General features: G+C 36.7%; 1 protein-coding gene across 2 annotated transcripts in view; it reads right to left on the reverse strand.

Annotated features, from left to right (window-relative positions):
* LOC132913764 (zinc finger protein 423 homolog) overlaps positions 1 to 20,638 on the reverse strand; it is a 132,086-nt gene that overhangs the window by 7,462 nt on the left and 103,986 nt on the right. Inside the window, exons 1-4 of one of the 2 annotated variants that reach the window (XM_060972297.1) lie at positions 14,586 to 15,682; positions 7,745 to 7,983; positions 4,305 to 4,379; positions 3,831 to 3,973 (exon numbers count right to left, since the gene is read on the reverse strand). In XM_060972297.1, coding sequence (XP_060828280.1) covers positions 3,831 to 3,973; positions 4,305 to 4,379; positions 7,745 to 7,983; positions 14,586 to 14,682 — 554 coding nt within the window. In that variant the 5' untranslated portion in view covers positions 14,683 to 15,682. Of the gene's footprint in view, positions 1 to 3,830; positions 3,974 to 4,304; positions 4,380 to 7,744; positions 7,984 to 14,585; positions 15,683 to 20,638 lie in introns of those variants that run through there. The other variant, XM_060972296.1, reaches the window with a different exon arrangement.

The raw sequence follows: 20,638 nt of genomic DNA on the forward strand, positions 1-20,638 counted from the left end.
TCGAATTAATTGACATATATTAATATATTTAGAGTACTTGAATATTAGACGTCAGCATAATTTTCGTCAAATTAGAAGAGAGAAGATTGATTTTATTTTCCTCTTACGACAGATGATCTAGCGATAAGAGCTGGTCAGGCGTGTATATCGATCGATCTCGATGGCGTATTCAGATCTCTCGTGGCTGCGGCATCTATGTAAGAACCACAGGGGTTTTCACCCTTTTGTTGGGTCACCCAAGCCGACCGTCGAGTCGGAGAACGAATAGAGATGTGGCGTAAAGATCCAGCAATGCGATTGTAATAATGGCTGACAGGCTAAGTCTCTGTTACGACTTTTTATTTTCATCCCTTGTCAGATTAAAGAAAAACGCTATAATAACCCTTGTAAAATATTGGTATCCGAACACTGCGAATTTAAAACACAAAATATCCCTCTTTTTTCTGGAAATTGTAACTTCTGTACTTGTAAATCAGATTTTGTTAATATATCGAATTACTTTAAATTAATTGTAAGTACTTTCATTGTAATACCATAGTTTCAAATTAATTTTAAAATAAGAATTGATTTTAAAATCAGGAGGCTTCTTATCGTTACTTTCACCGTAATCTTCTTTTTTCAGCGTTACGACTTACAATGTTGCTCATATTATTTATAACAAATTTTTCATCTGACATATGCAGGTGCCGTGAATAATTATGAATACAACTCTATTTTTAGGTTTGTCATAATATTAAAATAAAACTGAATATACAATAAGTAAAATATTTCTCCTTTCGAATGGAAAAAATTGGAGTTTGGAAAAAATTAAATTTCCTCTTAAAATTGTGTTTTTTTGGCTATGAAGAAATAGAAACACGATGTTGATTTTCTTATTATATTAATATTTCTATTTAATAAATCAATAAGTAATCCAATAAATGTTCTAAGATGTCTGAATCGCCAATCTTGTGCTTCAAAATTGCATTGATTGTAATTCGCAACTGTATTTCAATCTTGTTCTAGGTTTAACAAATGGAAAGAATCTGTAATGCCGTATATATCTTTTTTACATAAGAGTGAAATGAGAAATTGTACATACTAATAAGACTTTCTTCTTTCGTATTTCGTCCAAACTGAAGATATTTTTTAACGTTAACAAACAATATAAACAGATTTAAGTTTAAGTGAAATTATTATTATTAATTGCTAGAGCATGACAATAATAAAGTTCAAGATGTACCATTGTAATTAAATTTCGACAATAAACGCCTAATAGGAAAAGGAAAGGTCAAACATCTGCTATATACTTCTCGTTTTGAATATACCTATGTTATCACCAGATTGTCAGATTTAGAAAACTTCTTTGACGACTCTATATCTTCTTTTAAACTAAATCTACAGAAAATTCTCTGAAGCGGTTCAAATATTTAGACAATCGTTACGTTAGCATTAATTTCGTAGCTTGTGACATTTCGCTTATGTGTAGCAAAAAATAATGAAGTTATCGCAAAAATGGCGAGAAATCATTGAACGCAATGATACACAGATTAAAAATAATACATGTAAAAGAAAAAATACATTTTTCAACTTTGACTTTTGAACTTCCTGTTCAATCCGATATATTTTGTAAAAAATCAAGTCTCATTCTGTGATTCCTAAATAAATAAATAAATAATAATAATGATAATAACTAGCTCAAGAATGAGTTAGAAAGAACGTAACAGGATTAACTCCGAAGAAGAAGCTTATCTAACCGATTCATGACCACGGCATAATTGCACAAAGTGCATCGGTGAATGGACAGCATCGAGGCACTTGATTACATGTTAATAAATAAACAATAACAATAATTGACTGGAAAATATCTAGGGGAGAAACCTAGTAGGATTAACTCCTAGGAAAAAGCCTACTTGACAGAAGTCGTGACCGCGACATAAGTGTACGAAGCGCGTCGGTGGACGAGCAGCAACCAGGCACTTGACTAATGTTCTACCTGTTGTCCCGTAACACCTATGCGCCTACCTGTCCACTCACCTGGTGGAGACGCACAGAGAAACAGGGGGGCCCTTCTCTTCTTGTATTCACCATTCGTTCGTTCTATGTATATGTATATGATCACGACCATGTATTCGAAAGAGAAAGAGAGAGAGAGAGAGAGAGAGAGAGAGAGAGAGAGAGAGAGAGCATGTGGACGACACTTAAAGGACAAAAAGGTGCGTGTGCTCGCCACCCTTGCGGGTCTCCAGTCGGGTTATACCAGCTTAGCATTTCAATAACCTCGCGAGTGAACGCGAGAGAAAAGGGAGAAATAAAGATAGAGGAAAAGAGGTCGTTTGGGGCGGCACGAAACGAACGAGGGAGGCGGGCAGGGGAGAGAAAAGGGGGTGGAACAGAAAGAGTCACGTAAGAGAGTAAGCTTGACTAATGCCAGCCGGGGCCGCGGTCGTCGCTTGATCATTATTCATTTGTCAAACGATGGATCGGTCCCCCGGAATATCGGCCTTCGCACGACTTTCGTTTCCACTTGCCTTTCCGGTTTTCTGTCTCTTTTGGATTAGATTAACGAGGATACGTATCGTTGTTTAGCGTTGCGTACATCCATTTATCTTTAGGAATTTTATCAACCCTTGGAATTAGGAGTCACATATTCTTGAAACTTTCTTACGAATTTGAATCATGTGTAAAAGCCTACTAACTCTCCATAATCTGAGATCGAGTAGATTTAGTTTGAAGATTGACAGTATATCGAATGAAGCATAAAAAGTAAGGTACAGAAAATAAGGTACGAAAGAAGTGCGACAGAAATACAAAAGAGGTATGAAAAGACTGTAAAACGAATAAATGGTATAGCTTATTATAAAGAAGAAGGGTACTCCCAGAAAAATAGAAAGATAGAGTTATTAATAGTTTATAGTTTATGGTCAGTAGTTTGTTGAGAAAATAGGAGTCTCTTCTTTCAGGGGCGTAATAAAATGCTTATGCTTAAAAGGAATAAACTTATTTTTAATGTGCGAAGACTTTTAGTTTCGAAAAACACAAAGCTTCATTTCTATTGGCTATACTTTATCTCTTCTTGCTTTCACACAATGTTTATCAATGGTTTATCATAATTCTTGAAACTCAAGGGTGCCACTGTTTCAATGGAAAGAACTTTTCAGTTTTCTGTTCTTTATATTTGTTTGTGTTACATTGCCCATCGATTGTTAGGGTCATTCGTTAATTTGACAGTTTATAGCATCTTGACAAAGAAAAAAAAGCCAGCCGTAATTATGCCACTTATTCTTGCAACAGACTATTTCGTATTACTGAATAAAAATAAGCAATCAGTTTTTGACAATTTTGAACAGGTTGTTCTTTAGTTAGTTAGACTAACGTATATATTTAATACATCAAGCTAAAAGGTTTCTTCTGATATTAACAAAAATAAATACCGTAACAAGATCTAAAAATATACGCAAGTCTAAACGATAAACTGCTTCTGAATCTAGCAAATTGAAACATGAATCAGTTCGCGAATAATTAGAATGAAGAATGATAAAGCCTTTTAAGGACGAATCAATTGCTCGGAGATCGTAAATTATCCTTGAGAGATGATCGTTGTTAGACAGCGGATGTTTATGCAAATTCATATTTTCGGCCCTATAGCCAAAGGAATGGAATCTAATCAAGAACTTATTTTGATCGTTAAATATTATAACGTACAGTATACTTTGGGTATCTTGTATATTACCGCATATCATACGCGTTTTGTGCATTTTTACACCTTCGAATTTTCCATAAAAGCATAAAGATCCGTAGTCTACTTACCGTCGAAATTAAATACTGCAGAGACTTCTATGCGCACTTACCTTCTGGAGAAAGCAGCGTCGCAGTGCGTGCATCGATATCTTCGGTCTCCTGTATGAAGTTTCACGTGTCGATCTCTACTGCGTTTATGTTTGAATAATCTGGCACACCAGTTGCATTTGTATGGCATTTGATCTCCGTGGCTCTGCGACATCAAAAGAGGGAATCGAAAGTTTTAATATTACCCGTGAGACAATGACGAAACATGTTTCAAATTTTCCCCTTTTTCAATTGAACTTCTACTAACTTATTTTATATGAGACTTTTCTAATCAAACATTGCTAACGTATCTGTGAACTTTTTCTCATTTAAAATCAGATCAAACACGACGTAGTTTAAACAACGTTTAGGAACATTGGACTTATGTGCAAAAAGATCTTTGTCCAGCAACCGAACCTACTAAAATAAAATCATTGTCCAGGCAGAGTGGACATTGGACTTACCAGAATAGCAGTTAGACTGGACATTGAGCTTACCAGAATAGAAATTACACTGGACATCGAACCGTGAAGAGCTAATATCAATCCTCGATGAAGTTGATCAAAGTGACGCTGTAAATTAAATTGGCAATATGATAGAAAATAATAACACGACTCATCAGAGATTCTTTGCTGACGGTTCGAAGAGCAAAAGAATTGACGGACAAGAAAGTTGCTCGTCGAGGAATTCCCCGCGGTGGTTGTCACCCAGGTAGATCGGTGTGACCGATATGATCGCGAACGGGCCGGGTCATTCTCTTTGTACAGTTCTTTTTATGCTCTCCTTTTCTTTTCTCCCTATCTTTTTGTCCTTTTTTTTCTCGAGTCGGTCTTCGTCCAACGAAATAACCTCGGCACGTACGACTTTCGAGCCGTCGGCTCCTTTGAAGAGACAATTCCGGACGGAAGGGCGAAGCGATCGCCTTCTTCTTGAAGACCTCTGTATCGTGACGTTCACGAGGTTCTTGGATGCGAGGAAGGAAATATAAGGGATTTGAGTAAAATTTGAAAGTTCGTATTACGAGGTGTGTGTAAAAAGTAATGAGATAGATCTCGGTTCTCGGGAATCCGTAACATTGTATTAATGTCGGCATGCTATTTCAGAGTAACTGCGTCTAACATGGAACACCTAATGTGGATTTAAGAAGTTCCCCAAAAAGAGAAACGTGGCTTTTTTATGATAAAACTAATTTTGAAATACGACGAGATTAATAGATGTTTGTATGTTAACAGTGCAACTGTGCAAAGATTTAAATGTTTTCAAGTCACATAAAAAATGTGAAAAATATAGAAGATATAAAAAATGTCACATGCGGCAAATTACAACGTTCTGGCCCCAAAACTGCTGTGTTAGCTTTACGAAATTTGGAAATACAATTCTTCAGTAACAAAATAATCTGTAACATTATTGAAATGAATGTGATATTGAAACGTGCGAAGAAAGAAGTTTTGTATTTCTGAATGCCATCATCATCTTGTGTTTCTGTCGAAAGTAATGAAGAAATCGACTCAACAGCGAAGCTGGTTCCATTGCATGTACAATAAATCGTGAATCTATGTTCTGCAAAGATCTACAAGAATATCGTATCAATGTGACGAGAGAATCACGAAATGAAGAATGGAAAAATTCACGATCCACCAAGCTACGCAGATTCTGTAAAAGTATAAATGACGCAAATCCGGCCTTACAGAAAAGATCGAGTTACTCGATTAAGAATAGGCCATACAAATTGGACATACTCCTACCACATCAACATATTGATCCAAATATCTGCGACTTTTGCGCTATTTTAAACTCCATTTAACATATTCCGATCACCTGTTTGCTTGTTTCTTGGCACTTACGGTGTTTTTTACGTGTAGTCTTCAGTTATACTAAGAAGAAACCAAAAATTCGTTGGACTCCGTAGAACTCGTTCGGATTTGCAAAAATTTGAGAAGAAAGAGAGCAACTTCAGTTTTTCGCTCCGTTTCGCAAAAGAAGGGGCCATCGAGAAACGGAAAACAGCCGTTGCAAAGTATATTGAAGCAGAGGCTTCGCTCTTTGAAACGAGACTGTGTAGACTGTTGTACGATTTCTTTTTCACGAAACTACGGTTGTTCAAGCTTCGACAATTTTTCGCTCGAAATTTAGCAATCCTTCAACCTTACTACGTACTGTATATCAAACCACTCGTACATTAACAAAGAAAAGAATAAAAATTGCGAAAATTTAAACATTCCTAGCGGTATGCCGCGCGATTGTAAAATTTTTCTAATCCGACTAATCGTACGATTTCCGTGGTATCGTAGAAATGAGAGACAAAGAGAAAGAATGCCGGAGGCAACGGAGGAAGATTTCATAGCCGCTGAACGAAATTTATCTCCGCTATCCGGCTCGTATCTGTGCTGGAAGCGAAGCGCGATTCAGCTCGCGTATGTGGAAGCGGCTTTTATCGAGGCTTGAAAAGCGTAGAGGAGAAGCCGAAGCATGGAGAACCACCTGAACGGAGCAAACCTGACCGGTACAACCTGTTATGGGCCATGGAACAGATTTTGACCCGACGATGACCCGCCGACGTCGTCTCAGATGCGGAAGAGTCGCGCTACTCCTAATACCACCGCTATGCAAAACAGAAAAATTCGAAGAGGCCACGCGTCTTACACGCCTGGAACGTCCGCAGGCGAACGTTCAGTTACTTCCGGTTTCCAAGATGCTCTCAACTTAGCAGTTAATCTTTTCGAGATAGATTTTTCTTTTAAGAATGAACGTTAGAATTTATTTTATTTGTTTTTAATTAATTTTTAATCAATTATTTATTTTTTACGAGTAACGTACTCTTTGAGAAGGTTAATAGAGAAATAAGAAACGGGTGAATATAATACGCACAGAACGTGAACACATAAAAAGGAAAGAATGCCTGACAAAGACCTTAAATGGTTTCAAAACGAGGGGAAAGAACAATCGAAAAAGGTCGAGTTGGTGGGTATGCAAATTGGCCTGTATAAGTAAATAGTTATACTGCCTGTTTATAAATGCGATTCATGCAATCGTTGGTGGCAACATGGGTTCGACACAGAAAACAACGGATCTTAAATTGAGAGCAAAGCTGTTGGGACAATTAAGACGATAATTTAAAATTTGTAAAATAATATCCGATGAGTCGGATAGAAGCCCCTGCATTGTTCAAGTAGCAAATCCAAGCGAGTTTAGAATCTTAGAATCGTATTGTAATTATGGCAAGTTCCCGGCATTATAAATTTTATAGAGAACTAAAACCACGAATTTCTTTCCATTTTTTAAATTATGCAATAACCAACTCTGTATTTAATTGTATTCCCGCATCGTATTACACTTGTACCTTATAGATAGGTTGTGCTACACGTATATCTGAGATTTGTCAGTCCTTTATTCGTTAATCATTTAATTTTAATTACATTAAATTCTGATAATTAGTCGACGCTGAAGTTTATCTTTCAGAAATAATATGAGAGTGATCAGCCACTGCAATTACATCAGATCTGAACGTGATGAAACCAACAATAAAACAACTACAATGAAATGTAATACAACACGTAAAGGGATTAGCTAGGGCTACATTAGGAGTAGGTATATTTAAATCTTCATACTTAAAATCTCTTGGAATAGTTAAATTGGCAAATACCTCAAGTTTTAACAAATAATAACATTATACTGATGCGACCGTTGGCTCGACGCCAGTCGAGGAACAAGTAAATGCCTATTCATAATCGAAAGCATTATGAAAAATTCTAAAGTGAAAAGAAAAGAAAAAAAAAGAATGAATAATCATCCTTATTGATATTCGTGTTTCCTGAATAATGTGAAATTTTATAAAGAATGTAAAATTCATTGATCGATCAATCCGGTTTCTAAGATGCTCAAATATACCTACTCATAGACGAAGAAGTCTTGAAAATGAAAAAAAAATTCAAGGTACCTGTTCGTGCTTCTTCAGGTAGCTAAGTCGAGGAAATGTGCGGTCACAGAATTGACAAGGATAAGGTGCGGTAGCGTTGGTTCCGTCGGCGTTCACACCAACGTCGGCGTCGACCTCGGGCTCCGACGGGAAGCTCGCCGATGTCGGCGTCGCACAAGAAGACGGCGTCTCTCCGCCACGTCGCGAGTTTGCACCGCCATCCTCGCTTTGCCATGACGAACTTCCGGTGCCCAAGGCCTCTGCAATTCAAAGCAAAATTTCTTTCCAAAAACCGTTCAAGTTTAATCGAAGAAAATAATTTCTCAAGAATATAAGAGAATATGACGTATTTTTTTATATTTTTTCGATTTATTTGGTGGATATAGGAAATGAGAAGAAATTGTGATATATAAGAGATATAAATGCTTGCTCGTTTTATGGTAGACGGACGGGGATAGCCATTTGTATCAATATAGTAAGGAAGAGGAGGAAATAGTATAATATTAAATCAGCATAGAAAATGGAAAAAGAATTTTAGTGTTTGTTTTATTTCTTATTTTGTTGTTAAAATAGCGTGCTAAAATTCGTATAGATAAATATATTCTTCTTATGAATATAATCATATATAAGATGATGTTCCATTTTTCTAGACAAGTCATAGTTAAAAGATGAAACTTTATAAATTTGCAGATTTATTATCAATTAACAAATAACATTAAGTTACTAATTAAACGATAAATAGATCTGCTTTTGATAAAACTGGTCTTCTGACATTGGTACATTATACTCTTTTTTTACAGAAATATCACTAACCAACTATGCTTATATTACTAATAATCGATAAAACGTTCGGTTCTCAAAAGGATTGATTTTAAATTAGCAACCAAATTCGCAGCAGTGATGTCAATCTTTTGACGTTGTAAATGCCAAAAGTTAAGAAACCGAGGAACGAAGATCAAGAAAGGAAGAAGCCAAGGTTTAAGAATCAGGAAGCTAAGACTTAAGAGTCAAGCAACATCAATCCAAAAACAAAACAACCAAAATCTAAGAACCAAGATACCGAGACAAAAGGACCAAAGAACTTTCCGGTTTTCAGTCAACAAAGTGTCAATCAAGGAACAACGTCGATCTTTCATGCACACGGAACAGCAGTAGCAAACATTCGTATAAAGCGATCCTTTTCGGGGAACAGGTTTATAAATGTCGTAAAACGGACCTGTCCCATAAATGACCTTACGAACTCGAACGCACGTAGGAATATTACAAGAGGTCTGGCTGACCTTAGCTCGCCCGTTACGTGTCTCTTTATATCGTTTTCGTAACGAGTATGCGGTGAAACTGGTACCATTAACCCGTGAACGTCGTCAAGAAGCTTCGTCGTTCATCCTCCGCGAGAAGACTGGTCCTCTTGTCCTTTTGATAGAAGAAAAGCACATTCCTCGCGGGAATTCTCTACTCGGGCTTTGCCTCCTTTCTTCTTTATCCCTGTATCACCCTATTATCCAATGTTCATATTGCTCATGCAGGTACACGCTTGTTCAAGTTGCTTCGCGAGGACAGAGATCGTCTTCTTGAGACAATTTGTCGGTAACTATGTATTTGGCTTTATTTCATACCCTTATCTATTCGATTCTTTCGAAAAATATTTCGAGAATATAAATTATAAATAAAAGAATGCAAGAGATAATTTAATTGATATAATTTGTATAATTATCGTAATTAGTATAGTTTAATTAATCTCGAATAGGTGAACATTCCAAGGAATTCTAAATTATAGAAATTTATATAATATGGATATTGGGAAATTATATATATAGCGCTTCTAACCTATATATATATTCCTTGATACCATATAACTTTCGTTTGAAACAATTTTTTTGTATCATGACGATTAAGAGAGTAATTAAGAGCGGCAGAGTTAGATGTGACACCACTGTATATTTGGATGCATATAATAAATTCGTAGCTTTAAATAATGTAATTAAAACGTTTGATTACCCATACATCTGTTTTCGAATTATCATTGGCAAAATTAGACTCTAAAGGTGGGTTCAGGCCGTTCAATATTTATCATCAATATTTCTCAACATTATCATACGTAAAAATTACGTAAACTAACGTAAAAAAATATATATAATCGTCAACACATTGTTATCATTAAGTCACACACTGTTGATATCATCGAGAACGTTTCAAAACCTCGAAATATTGACGATAAATATTGATAGTTCGTATTACGCGCCTTCAGATCATGGAATAATCATTTTCAAAGGAAGAATTCTCGATAAAATAGAGCGTAAAGAAGTAAAAAAAAAAAAAAAAAAAAGAAAGAAACGCGTCGTAGAAGGAGAAAACCGGTGACAAAGGAGACATCCGGACGAGGCGAATCGAATAATTAATAATTGCCAGGAATGAAGAAGACTCCCACCGGGTCGGATAGAGCAAAGTGGCCCTGGTAAACGGTGGAAATGACTCGGCTAGTTGGCCGTTTCCTCATTTGCCCAGTCCACACGCTGGATCCGACACCCACCACTGGATTTAAGAGATTTTGCGGAATCCCGCCGTCTCTTGCTCGCTTTGAAACACGAACGCGAGAAGACACCCAACGAGATCGGATCACGGACGTGGATTCGTTTAAATGGGTCGCATCCTCCACCCACGCGGCCTTCACGTTTTTCCCCCTTTCTAGGCTTCTGCGATCGCGTAGAAACTTACGCGATGTTGGATGATTGCTTAAACGATGATCAGGAAGATTTTTACATGAATTATCTAAAATCTAGAAGATTCTTGGAAGAATTAGAAGGAAGCGTAAAGGGCGTTGAGGGATTTGAAAGTTAGGCTGATAACGAGGAGGAGCGGTTGTAGTGATTGAAGTTTGTGTTTTTAATTGTTGAATCGCAGATTTGGTGGATTGTGTAGTTCTTGAGTATTTTTAAGCTCTCACTTTCTGTTTTGCGAAATTTCTGAAATAAATGTTGATATTGCTGTCTTTTTTATTCTGGAAATTCCATATTTTTGCCAAATATCTATGTTTTCAGATTTTTGTATCTACAAATTTTTATGTTACTCTACTATATATGTATATATTATTAAGTTTTGCTTTACGGCTACAAAATGAGATTGATGTACATAGATTTCTTATTTACATTCTCATTTGACCTTAACATATACTAAATTATTACATGTATATTTAAACATACTCTTAATTATGCTCTATTTAATCTACGCTTAATTGTTTCAATTTAATCTTTGTTACTCTGCTATATTCATAATTTTCCAAATATTTCTCCTAAAATTATTTTATTCTCGTCAGCCTATTCGTGACAATTCACAATGTAAGTACTTATTGCAGTAGGGTTTTTCTTTGGAGTTTCACAGTAATGTCGATGATTTCTCAGTAAGACCGGTCGATTGCAATCGTGGATCTCGTGAAAAATCAGGTGTTCCTGCAATTGTGCAACATGGGTATGGGACCGAGGCACTCGCCCAATTGGCGGCATCCAGCATGACTCACGCGCGCCTCTTCTTGCAGAAAAAGAGACGCGGCAGATCGGGTGAGCACGCAATAAATATAAACCGAGCTGCCGATCGAGCGTACGAAAGCACCCAGCTGACCCCGTCGTCGTCAACAATTTGGCTTCGATTGCCAACAAATCAGGATCAAGCCTTTCGTCAGCCCATTCATGGAAAGCTCCGATCGTTCTTCAAAATCTTTCAAAGACCCATCTTTCAAAAGGGTGAATTCTAATGTGTATCACCTTTTCAATGTCTCTAAAAGTTGTTACTGATGCAGAAACGTTCACGATTTTTACCCTTGTTGCAGTTTGTGCGTTTTACGTATTTTATAAATTCTGAAAATTATGTTTTTATTAAGTTGAAAATCCTATTAACGTCTACTATTAAAATAATTCATTAATCAATAGTTCAAAATTCACTAAAAATCTGTTAAAATTCACAGAGAATCATATTTAAAAGACGAAGTGAGTCCTTCTTTCAAATCGAGAAATTTGGAAAATATTCGAAGAACATCGTTTTCTTTTGAACATCCCTAATTTCTAAAAGAGCGTGAAACGAAGTCGGGGGTTATAATGCAAAAATTACATTTCATAACAATACATAGATTTTCTGATTTTTACGAAAAAGGTACAGGTAACGTTAATCTAAAAAGAATGAAAATTCCAAATTTACTTTGGCCATCATTATCCTCTGGAGAAGTGTCTAACGTTTGTATAGAACATACATCTCGGAAATGTATTTAACACAAAGATTGTTGTATTAGAGATCAGAACTGCATTTATTGCAATGAAATCTTAGAAAGTATCGGACCAATGGAACTCTTGTCGTCTAAATTTATTCGTTCAAACGAGAACTTCTATCATGAACGAAAACTGACCTACATAATAAGGATAACCATTGTACGAACTGTTTGTCCCCCAGTCGGTTCTACCGTATGCTCTTTCATCCACGAGCTCGCACCGAAGGGTTGAAAACATTTTTCAAGTTGAAGGGTTGAAAACATATTTCAAGTTGAAGGGTTGAAATTATATCTTATATCTTCGAATCTTTCTTTGCCTCCCATTAAATGAGGAATCCATTGGGATATAAAATTAAAACAAAAGTCACTTGTCTGAACGATAAATTAAAAACTTCAATTCTTTGAAGTAATTTTTTTCCCTAAGTTTAAGCTCCGATGAAACTGGCGACGAAATTGAACGAATACACGTTCGAATTCAATTGAAAGAGTAATGTTGAAAAAATGTGAAAACAGCGTTTCTCAAAGCTCACGATGAACGCTCTAAAAAAGATCGCGGGTCGATGAGTGATCGAGAAGATGTGAGAGTTGACGAATTTCGGTGGAAAATGGGGGACGATAACGTGAAAACGAGTAGAAGCAAGGACGCGAAGGCTTGTTGGAGGATTCGAAGGGGGTTTTATTTAGAATCTCGATTCCGTCCAATCAGCGGCGATGTGTCATCGACGCGAAAATAGTCGCACTTAACACTGGCAGCTCTTTTCTGCGACCTGCCGATGCCAGCCGTATTGCATTGTGTTTTTATCTTATCCAAGTGTTAGTGCGAGCCCATACAGCCTCCCTTGTGGTCGCATGTGGCCGCGTATAATGTTGTCACCTCGTGCTCGTCGCTATTTATAGGATGCTTCGACCACGCTTATTAATAGGGGGCCGACTTAACGCCTTTGTTAATTGTGACTTATGTTAGCACGCGAACCTCTGACAGCCCTCCTCTCGTCAGACCAGTGCCAGTGGTTTGCGCGGATTTTTTCATTGACGTTCGTTGTACGTTTGATCGTCGATCATAGATAGGTTCCAATAACTGGTTCATTAGGATTTTGGTAATTTGAATCTATTATTCGACATGAAACTTTAACGATTCGTTATCGTGGAGATTGGGTTATTTACGAATTGATGTTAGTGAGGAGTCGCCGATTCGAGGATCGAGTATTTTATTAGGGTGATTGATAATCGGAAATTTTTTTGCTAGGGTGCTTCAATTTCATAGATAGAGATTAATTTGATTTCTAATGAAGAAATTTTAGCGATGGATTATTTGAGATTCAAAATTTCGGTATCGATTTATTAATTTCGATTTTGGTAGTAAATTAATTCAACACCTAGTTAGAAACTAGTTTACTGATCGGTTATTCCAATTATGATTTTTTCGAATATTATATTCTCATCGTTCTTACAAATGATCGTGTCGAAACATTGAATCCTTTCAATATATTGAGATTTCAATAGTTTATTGATTGGAAATACATACACATACTTAATTAGAAATTCGATAATCGTTTACTGCGACTGGCTGCTACAGAATATTTGGACTTTGACAGTTGATTGTTCGAAGTTCAATTAGAAATTTGATAATCAATTATTGCGCCTGAATATTGGAATTTTTCAAAATTCAGGAGTAATGGAATTTTGCCAATACGTAGTATGCAATACTAATTAAAAATTTGAAGATCGATTATTGTTCATGAATGATCTTACTGAACTCGTTAAGTAAATTACTATGATTTATATAGATCCTGCTAGACCGTTAAGATATTTATACCTCATACTACCGAACTCTTTTAAAATTTGAGAGTTTGATAATCTATTATTTCAGCCCCTAATTGAAAGTTTAATGCATCCGATTATGGTATTTGATTAGTCTAAAAGCTTAAAGTTCTGATAATCTAATTACTCTAATTATTACAATTTGCCACCAAAATTCCGAAAATTCTCTAAATAAACCATCCTCTTTTTATATATTCAAAATTGTATAGTACAATAAAAGTAAATAGTGCCCTAAAATTCAATACAAATAAGAAAATCTATGGAAGAAGAGTTGTTGTAATTTCGATACTAAATCTTGGTGTAATCTAGAGATTTATTAGAAGAGTGACACGAGGCAACGAATATATAATGGCAAATGTCAACTTTCCTAATTGTGATCTATGATGCCCATTCTCTAAGATCTAAATTGAACAGCGTCAAATTGATATTACGTATGCCTTCTTCAACAGCGAGGCTTTCAGAAAATTCTATCAGGCAGTCGATGATGCGTTCTCATCGTGAGATGCTCTTAATAACGTAGAAGTTAACAATCAATTACCGGATCAGATTGAAATTGAGAAGACGCGTGAAACGAAGGGGAACTGATTGAAGCGCGCTTGTGCGAAACGCAAAAAAAGTTGCTCGTAAAGAATATTTCTCGTTTATTTTTAATATTTAGATTTTTGTTAAATTGATTCGAAACTGCTTGTCAACGAACGCCATTGTTTCATATTTTTATCTTTATTTGAGAAACGATATGGAACTTTCATGGCATAATTTAATAAAATATAACGCGAAGAGTCCTACCTTTCGACTTGGCTTGTTCATCCCGAGAAGGTTCCTTGTGGGCCTGAATTTTTCCTATCAATAGCTCTAATCTCGAACTGTTTCCCTTAAACAACATCCTGGTGTCTTTCCTGTTCAGTCATCCCTCGTGTACTCGAGTTTATTCGCCATCATCTTAGCACCTTTGATCAATTTGACGATCAATTTTCCCAATTCTTATTAGCGTACTCTTTATCACACTTCTTTATCTCTATTACCAATGCTCCAAAAATAATCAAACGTGCTCTTCTTTTGAGTTCTCTCGATAACTGGTTAATAAATCAATGAGAACTGATTATAACCAATGTACGAGTCAATAGGAAACTTCCGAAGATTCAAAAACATTGATTAAGTCTTCAGTCACACTAAATTTTCACTACACTTTCTCTTGCGCTTCTCTTCTCAACTGTTCCAGAGTTGACCAAGGATTTTCAACAGCTTCTACGATTTTCCCTCTTTCTGGCCTGTTCAGTCTGACAGCAATATAAAACCAAAGCAAAGCCAAATAGCGATCAAGGGGACGGTCGATATTAACAACATTGATCGGTTCTTCGGTCCGTACAAGTCCGCCAACTCTTCTTCACTCTGTCAACGTTATTGAAACACGCTTCCAGCCAATTCTCTAGTTGTCCTCCATCTCTGACTTTTCAATATCAAATTACGATTACTAATTATAATGTATGAACGAATCAAAGTCGACGACAATCCCCGCGAAAGTCAATGCTAAAAATATCGATGGATCGTTAACTTACTTTCAGAAATTTTCCAATGTCGTTGGTAAATTGCGAAAAATCCTGCAAACTCGAACGTAAGTGGAAAATCCACGGTAGCAGAACGGGACACGCTAGCGAATAAGCTGTCAGGCGTGAAGTATCGGAACGCGAAAGACGATCCTTGACTGGAAGGAAGGAATCGATCCGATCACGACTGTTCGATTGGAAAGACTGACTGACTATCGGCTCTTGGTCTCGCACGACCGGCCGCTCGAGGAACACGGTTGAGTGTATAAACGCGTACTAACTGGTGAACCCACGGTGGTGACTATTATCGCGCACGATGCAAAAGCGACGCACCAACGTCCTCCTCCTGAAGGCGAAAGAGTGCTGGCTGTACGTGGAAGGAGAGAAGGGACAACGACGACGACAAAAGCCGGCTGTGAGAGGCTAGGGAGTCCCCAGGGAAACCAGCCACCGCATTGGACGGTAGGCGGGATCGCACACTAACGAGTACACCCACCTTCCGGCTATCTATCGCACCTATTTAACCTTTCATTCATTTTCTGCACAGGCTAATATACCTGAGACCTCTTGCGAGGACAATCGGTAACTTGGTCATTAAGTATTTGCGGTTCGAGGTAGTGGAGGGGTCGTTGATGGGTTTGCCGATGGGATGGTTGGCTTCCGAGAATCGAATTTTTATACCGAGATTTGTGAATTTTTTGATGAACCAATCGAAGCTAGTCATAATACGTATATCTGCATCCTTATTTATATCCTGGTCCGTATATATACTGCTAATATCGATATTCTTTGTCACATCATTGATACTTTGCAATTTTTATGCTGCCAGGATCCAGCATTTCCAAGCATACTCCAAACTTCTGGGTTTTATATTAAACCTTTTATCTACCTTCTAGGTTGATTAATACATTTTTCAGTTCTCTTATGAGGCAGTTTCGTGACTTTGTTATTAGGAATTTCCTGTTTGAGTCGGTGGAGGGGTTGTTGATGGATTTGCCAATGGAGTGGTTGGTTTCCGAGGATCGTATTTTTATTTGTAAATTTGCAGATTGTTTGATGAGTCAATCGAAGCTAGTCGTAATATGCATATCTGCATCTTTATTTATATCCTGGTTAGTATGTATGTTGCGAATATCGATATCCTGTTACATCATTGATACTTTTACGCTTCTAATTTCTATTCTTCGATATTCCATACTCCCAAACTTCTGTCTCACCTGTTCTACCCATCACACAGTAAGTAGCACGAGTTGCAAGTTTCTTTCACTTGTCTTTTACGGACGAATTGGCGATTTGCCCGAGAAGTCCCGGTTTTAATAAACAGATTCATAATGGAAGTATAGTGTGTGTTAATGGCTTCAGCGATAGAAGAATCATTGGTTGTTCGGGAGCCTTGGGCGTATATGTTTGAAATTGTAATTGAGAGGATTTTGAAGTGGCAGAAGCTTAGAGAGATAGTAGTGGAGAGGAGATTTGAGGATATAAAATTTGCTGAAGATTTACTGGAAATTTAGACGTATTATATGGTGTACTTTCATATTGAATATGTTTCAGTAATCTGGTCCTCTCGATTAGTCAAACATAGTAGCCTACTTGAAGGAATCCAGCATCTATTTCTGTGCTACCTATCTTACACAACTGGACAACCATTAAGTATAAAAGATTATCGCTATAAACCAATAATGATTAAATTTAATTTTCGATCATTCGCTATCAGAAGATCCCTAGGAGCTGCAACTTTTCTATGTAGAGTTTTATATGGTAGCATTAACTGCATCGAGTTCCTCACTTAACTTTCTTTAACTTCTATGTATCACCGCTTTCTACCAGATCATCAAAGCTCTTTTATAATTTAATTATAATATACTCTTTTATGATATTATTTTTTATAAAGACTCTCGACCTTAGACCTCTACCTTTCGGCAGAACACTGACTAATTATATAGTTTGTGCAATTAGTAAGATTTGAAATTTCCACAGTTATATTTGCTCTCTTCCATTTTTTGATATATTTCCTGTATCTTGTTGCATCTTCTTGTATTTTTTCGTATGCTATATTAACCTTTTGCGCTTTGCGGCATATTTTCCGTTTTCTCATTTGTTTCTTTTCGTACAGTGGGAAGGCGAAATTTCAAGGGAACTTATATTTTTAAAAAATTCGAAGTTTGCGTAATTTCGTGCTATATAATTAACAGTAATCTCTTTGTGTCCATTTAGAGAGAACGTCCGTGTTGTTTACCAGATCTAGCGCTAAGTTTCTGCGCATATCTACACATATTTTTGCATAATTTTACTGTCAAAGTGATTTCTCCGTTGATTTATTCGTACTTTGAACTTTAGCATAATTTCACTCTGTTCGAAATTTGAACACGGACAGCACGAAAGCGTAAATGATCGGATATTGTGAAAGCAGTTAATCAAACTTTTCATCGATTAAATAATTAATTAAATCTAAATACACGTAGAGAATTAGAAATTATCAAAATGTTTTCTATGATTTCGTTATACGATTTATAAACGCTAGTAGAGTTTTCCTATTAGTTTCCGTATTATCCGAGGTAGATCCGACTCACGTTATCTGCGATAATCGAGGTTCTACCGTAGATTTAAGTAATTATAACTCGAAATTGTAAATTATGTTTTGCAGTAACGAATACCGCAAGATAGAGAATAAAATAAATATCATCTTGACACAGGAGATTGAGATTTAAAAATACGAAATTGCTTTCGAGAAATATTTCCAAGAGATTTAAGAAGAACGTTGTACTTAATTTAAAGTTCTGCAAATTGCGAATCGTAATACGATTTTGCAGTAATGAAAGATAGAATTCGACCTGAAAACGCCAAAAGAAATCAGAAAATATTTAGTATCTAAAAATTTTGGGGAAATTTCTTGACGTTATGAAAAACGTTTAAGTGCGTTACGAAATATCTTGTACATTCCATTCATTGAAAATTAACTGAATATTTAACGAAAGTAAACACATTTTACTTCCTCGAAGCGGTATCCAACGACAGTTAACGAACTGATAACTTCGCCGTCTAATCGAACAAGCAGTACGACGAATAGTTCTTGTGAAATCTATTTTCAAGGTTGACCAATGAGGTGAACCCTGAAATCGGGAATCCTGATCGGACCTTTCCAACCGAATCGTGTTTAACTATACACAGGGTAGTACAATTACACACAATAAATCAACGTAAAATCCTTTCTATATTTGAACGTGGATTTGTATCTCGTATTTGAAGAGAAGAGACAGAAGATATTCACAACAAGATTATTTCTACATCGGTAAACACGAATCTCGAGCAAGAGATATTTTATTCTTTTATTCTTTGTATGTTATAACGTGCCTAGTACTTATAGTATTGTGAATTATTATAGACGCAAGCACATTTTCTGCGTTATGCGTTCGATATTTCTAAGAAATCGCTGATCATGCCTGGATATGTTAAGCGAGATTGTTTTTGTAAAAGGTAAATTGAACGCTACAAAATATCAGCGGATATTGCGTAGCGAATTATTGCTTTTCATGACTGAAATGGAAGACGAGAACAGAATTTCTCGACAAGACGATGCTCCTATTCGTACATCTGCCACTATGAAAAAGTGGTTTCAAGATTTCGGAATAGAATTATTATTAGCATCGAGTCCTGATCTGAACCTGATCCATCTGAATCCGAGAACCAGAGAGAAATTCTAGCAAGCAAAGCTCACGATCAGGAGAAGTTACATATACAAAATATTTGTGGACTTAGGAAAAGAATAAAATTCACGTGGACAGATACTGAAAACGAAACTCTAAATAGGTGCAGCGGCACATGAGTCAAAGAACGATGCGAATCGAGAGCGACTCATGTTGTGTTGCGCCTCGGGACACGGACGTCGCCTTGACGCACGAAACATAACGATAAATGAATTCCGGGTAAAACAATGTCGCCGTTATGGACAACCGTCGATCTAAAATGAATTCAAATTTTCCGACTTCTCCCCCTGACCAATATAAATAAACGGACACGATCACGAGCGAGTCAGTTATTATCCGAATTATTATCTGAGTGCTTATCCAAGTTATTGTTCGAGTCATCATACGAGTTATCAACAGCGATTAACGGAGTATACGTGTTATCGAGTTATTCGCGAGCGATCATTCTCTATCTTCGTGAATATGTTTGTACGAGCGTTACTCGGTATATTCATTTAATTTATTCTAAATATATTTGACGGGTTGTAGCAGCAATCTATCGTTCTTATTATTCTACATTATTGATCCTCACGCTATTCACTACATGAGATAGTGGATAGTGTGTCTAATAGATTAACAGAAGCAATGAAAAAGAAAGGAAAATCCATCGAGTATTGGATGGAAATATCAACACAATAAGAACTTAAATTTTTCCCAGACTTTGAAAGAAAAGAATTTTTCTTCGTCCCCTGTCTATATTGTAAGACGAAATCATACAAACGATTTTGTCGATCTTTATTTTGATACTATGAATAATCTACAAATAGCTTTCAGTTTATAATTGTCTACTGTATTCTTTCCATGTAAATTCGTCACCCTTCTTATTATTATACTTTAGTATATAAATTCAGAAACACCTTGTATGCGCATGGAGACTTTCAAAAACGCGTTGGTATTGGAAACAGAAGAGGAAAAGAAGAAAGAAAGAAAGAAAGAAGAAGAAGAAGGAGAGAGAGAAAGAAAGAAGTAGAAGAGGCCACCGGGGAAAAAGAGGGCGAAGAAAAGAAAGCGAAATTCGAAGTGGAGAGAGAAGAGGCCCCCTACAACCCCTGTGAAATCGACTGGAATGGATTCTCACACACGGCTGGAGCTCTGTACCACCTTATGGGAGCAACAGAGGAGATCGACTCCCTACGGGGACCCATAAGGTGTGCTTGTAACCCGTAGCCCGTGCATGGAAAGGCGCGAGGCGCCCACCCATCGCGATTATTTATCTCGTTGCGATCGTGACATTAGGTGGTCTTCGTTTCCAACGACGTCATACGCACGTAAATGCATGTATGTTGCTGTCAATGCTCCCTCGTGAGACTGGTTACCTCTCAATTTTGTCGTTTATATCGACTTCTTTCAATGTGCACTATAGTTCTCTTGCGTGATAATTGACCAACTAATAACATTGGGTTGGCTCGTATAAATTGGGGCAGTTTTGTTCAATGTGAACAGTTTCCCTTCTTTTTTCCTTTTTTTTTTTTTTTTTTTTCAAATATTTAGTAGGAAATTCGATCAAATATTAACCGGATCGCGTATGGTACATTGCGTCTACACAATG

The sequence above is a fragment of the Bombus pascuorum genome, chromosome 13 (genome assembly GCF_905332965.1).
Source record: "Bombus pascuorum chromosome 13, iyBomPasc1.1, whole genome shotgun sequence".
NCBI lineage: Eukaryota > Metazoa > Arthropoda > Insecta > Hymenoptera > Apidae > Bombus > Bombus pascuorum.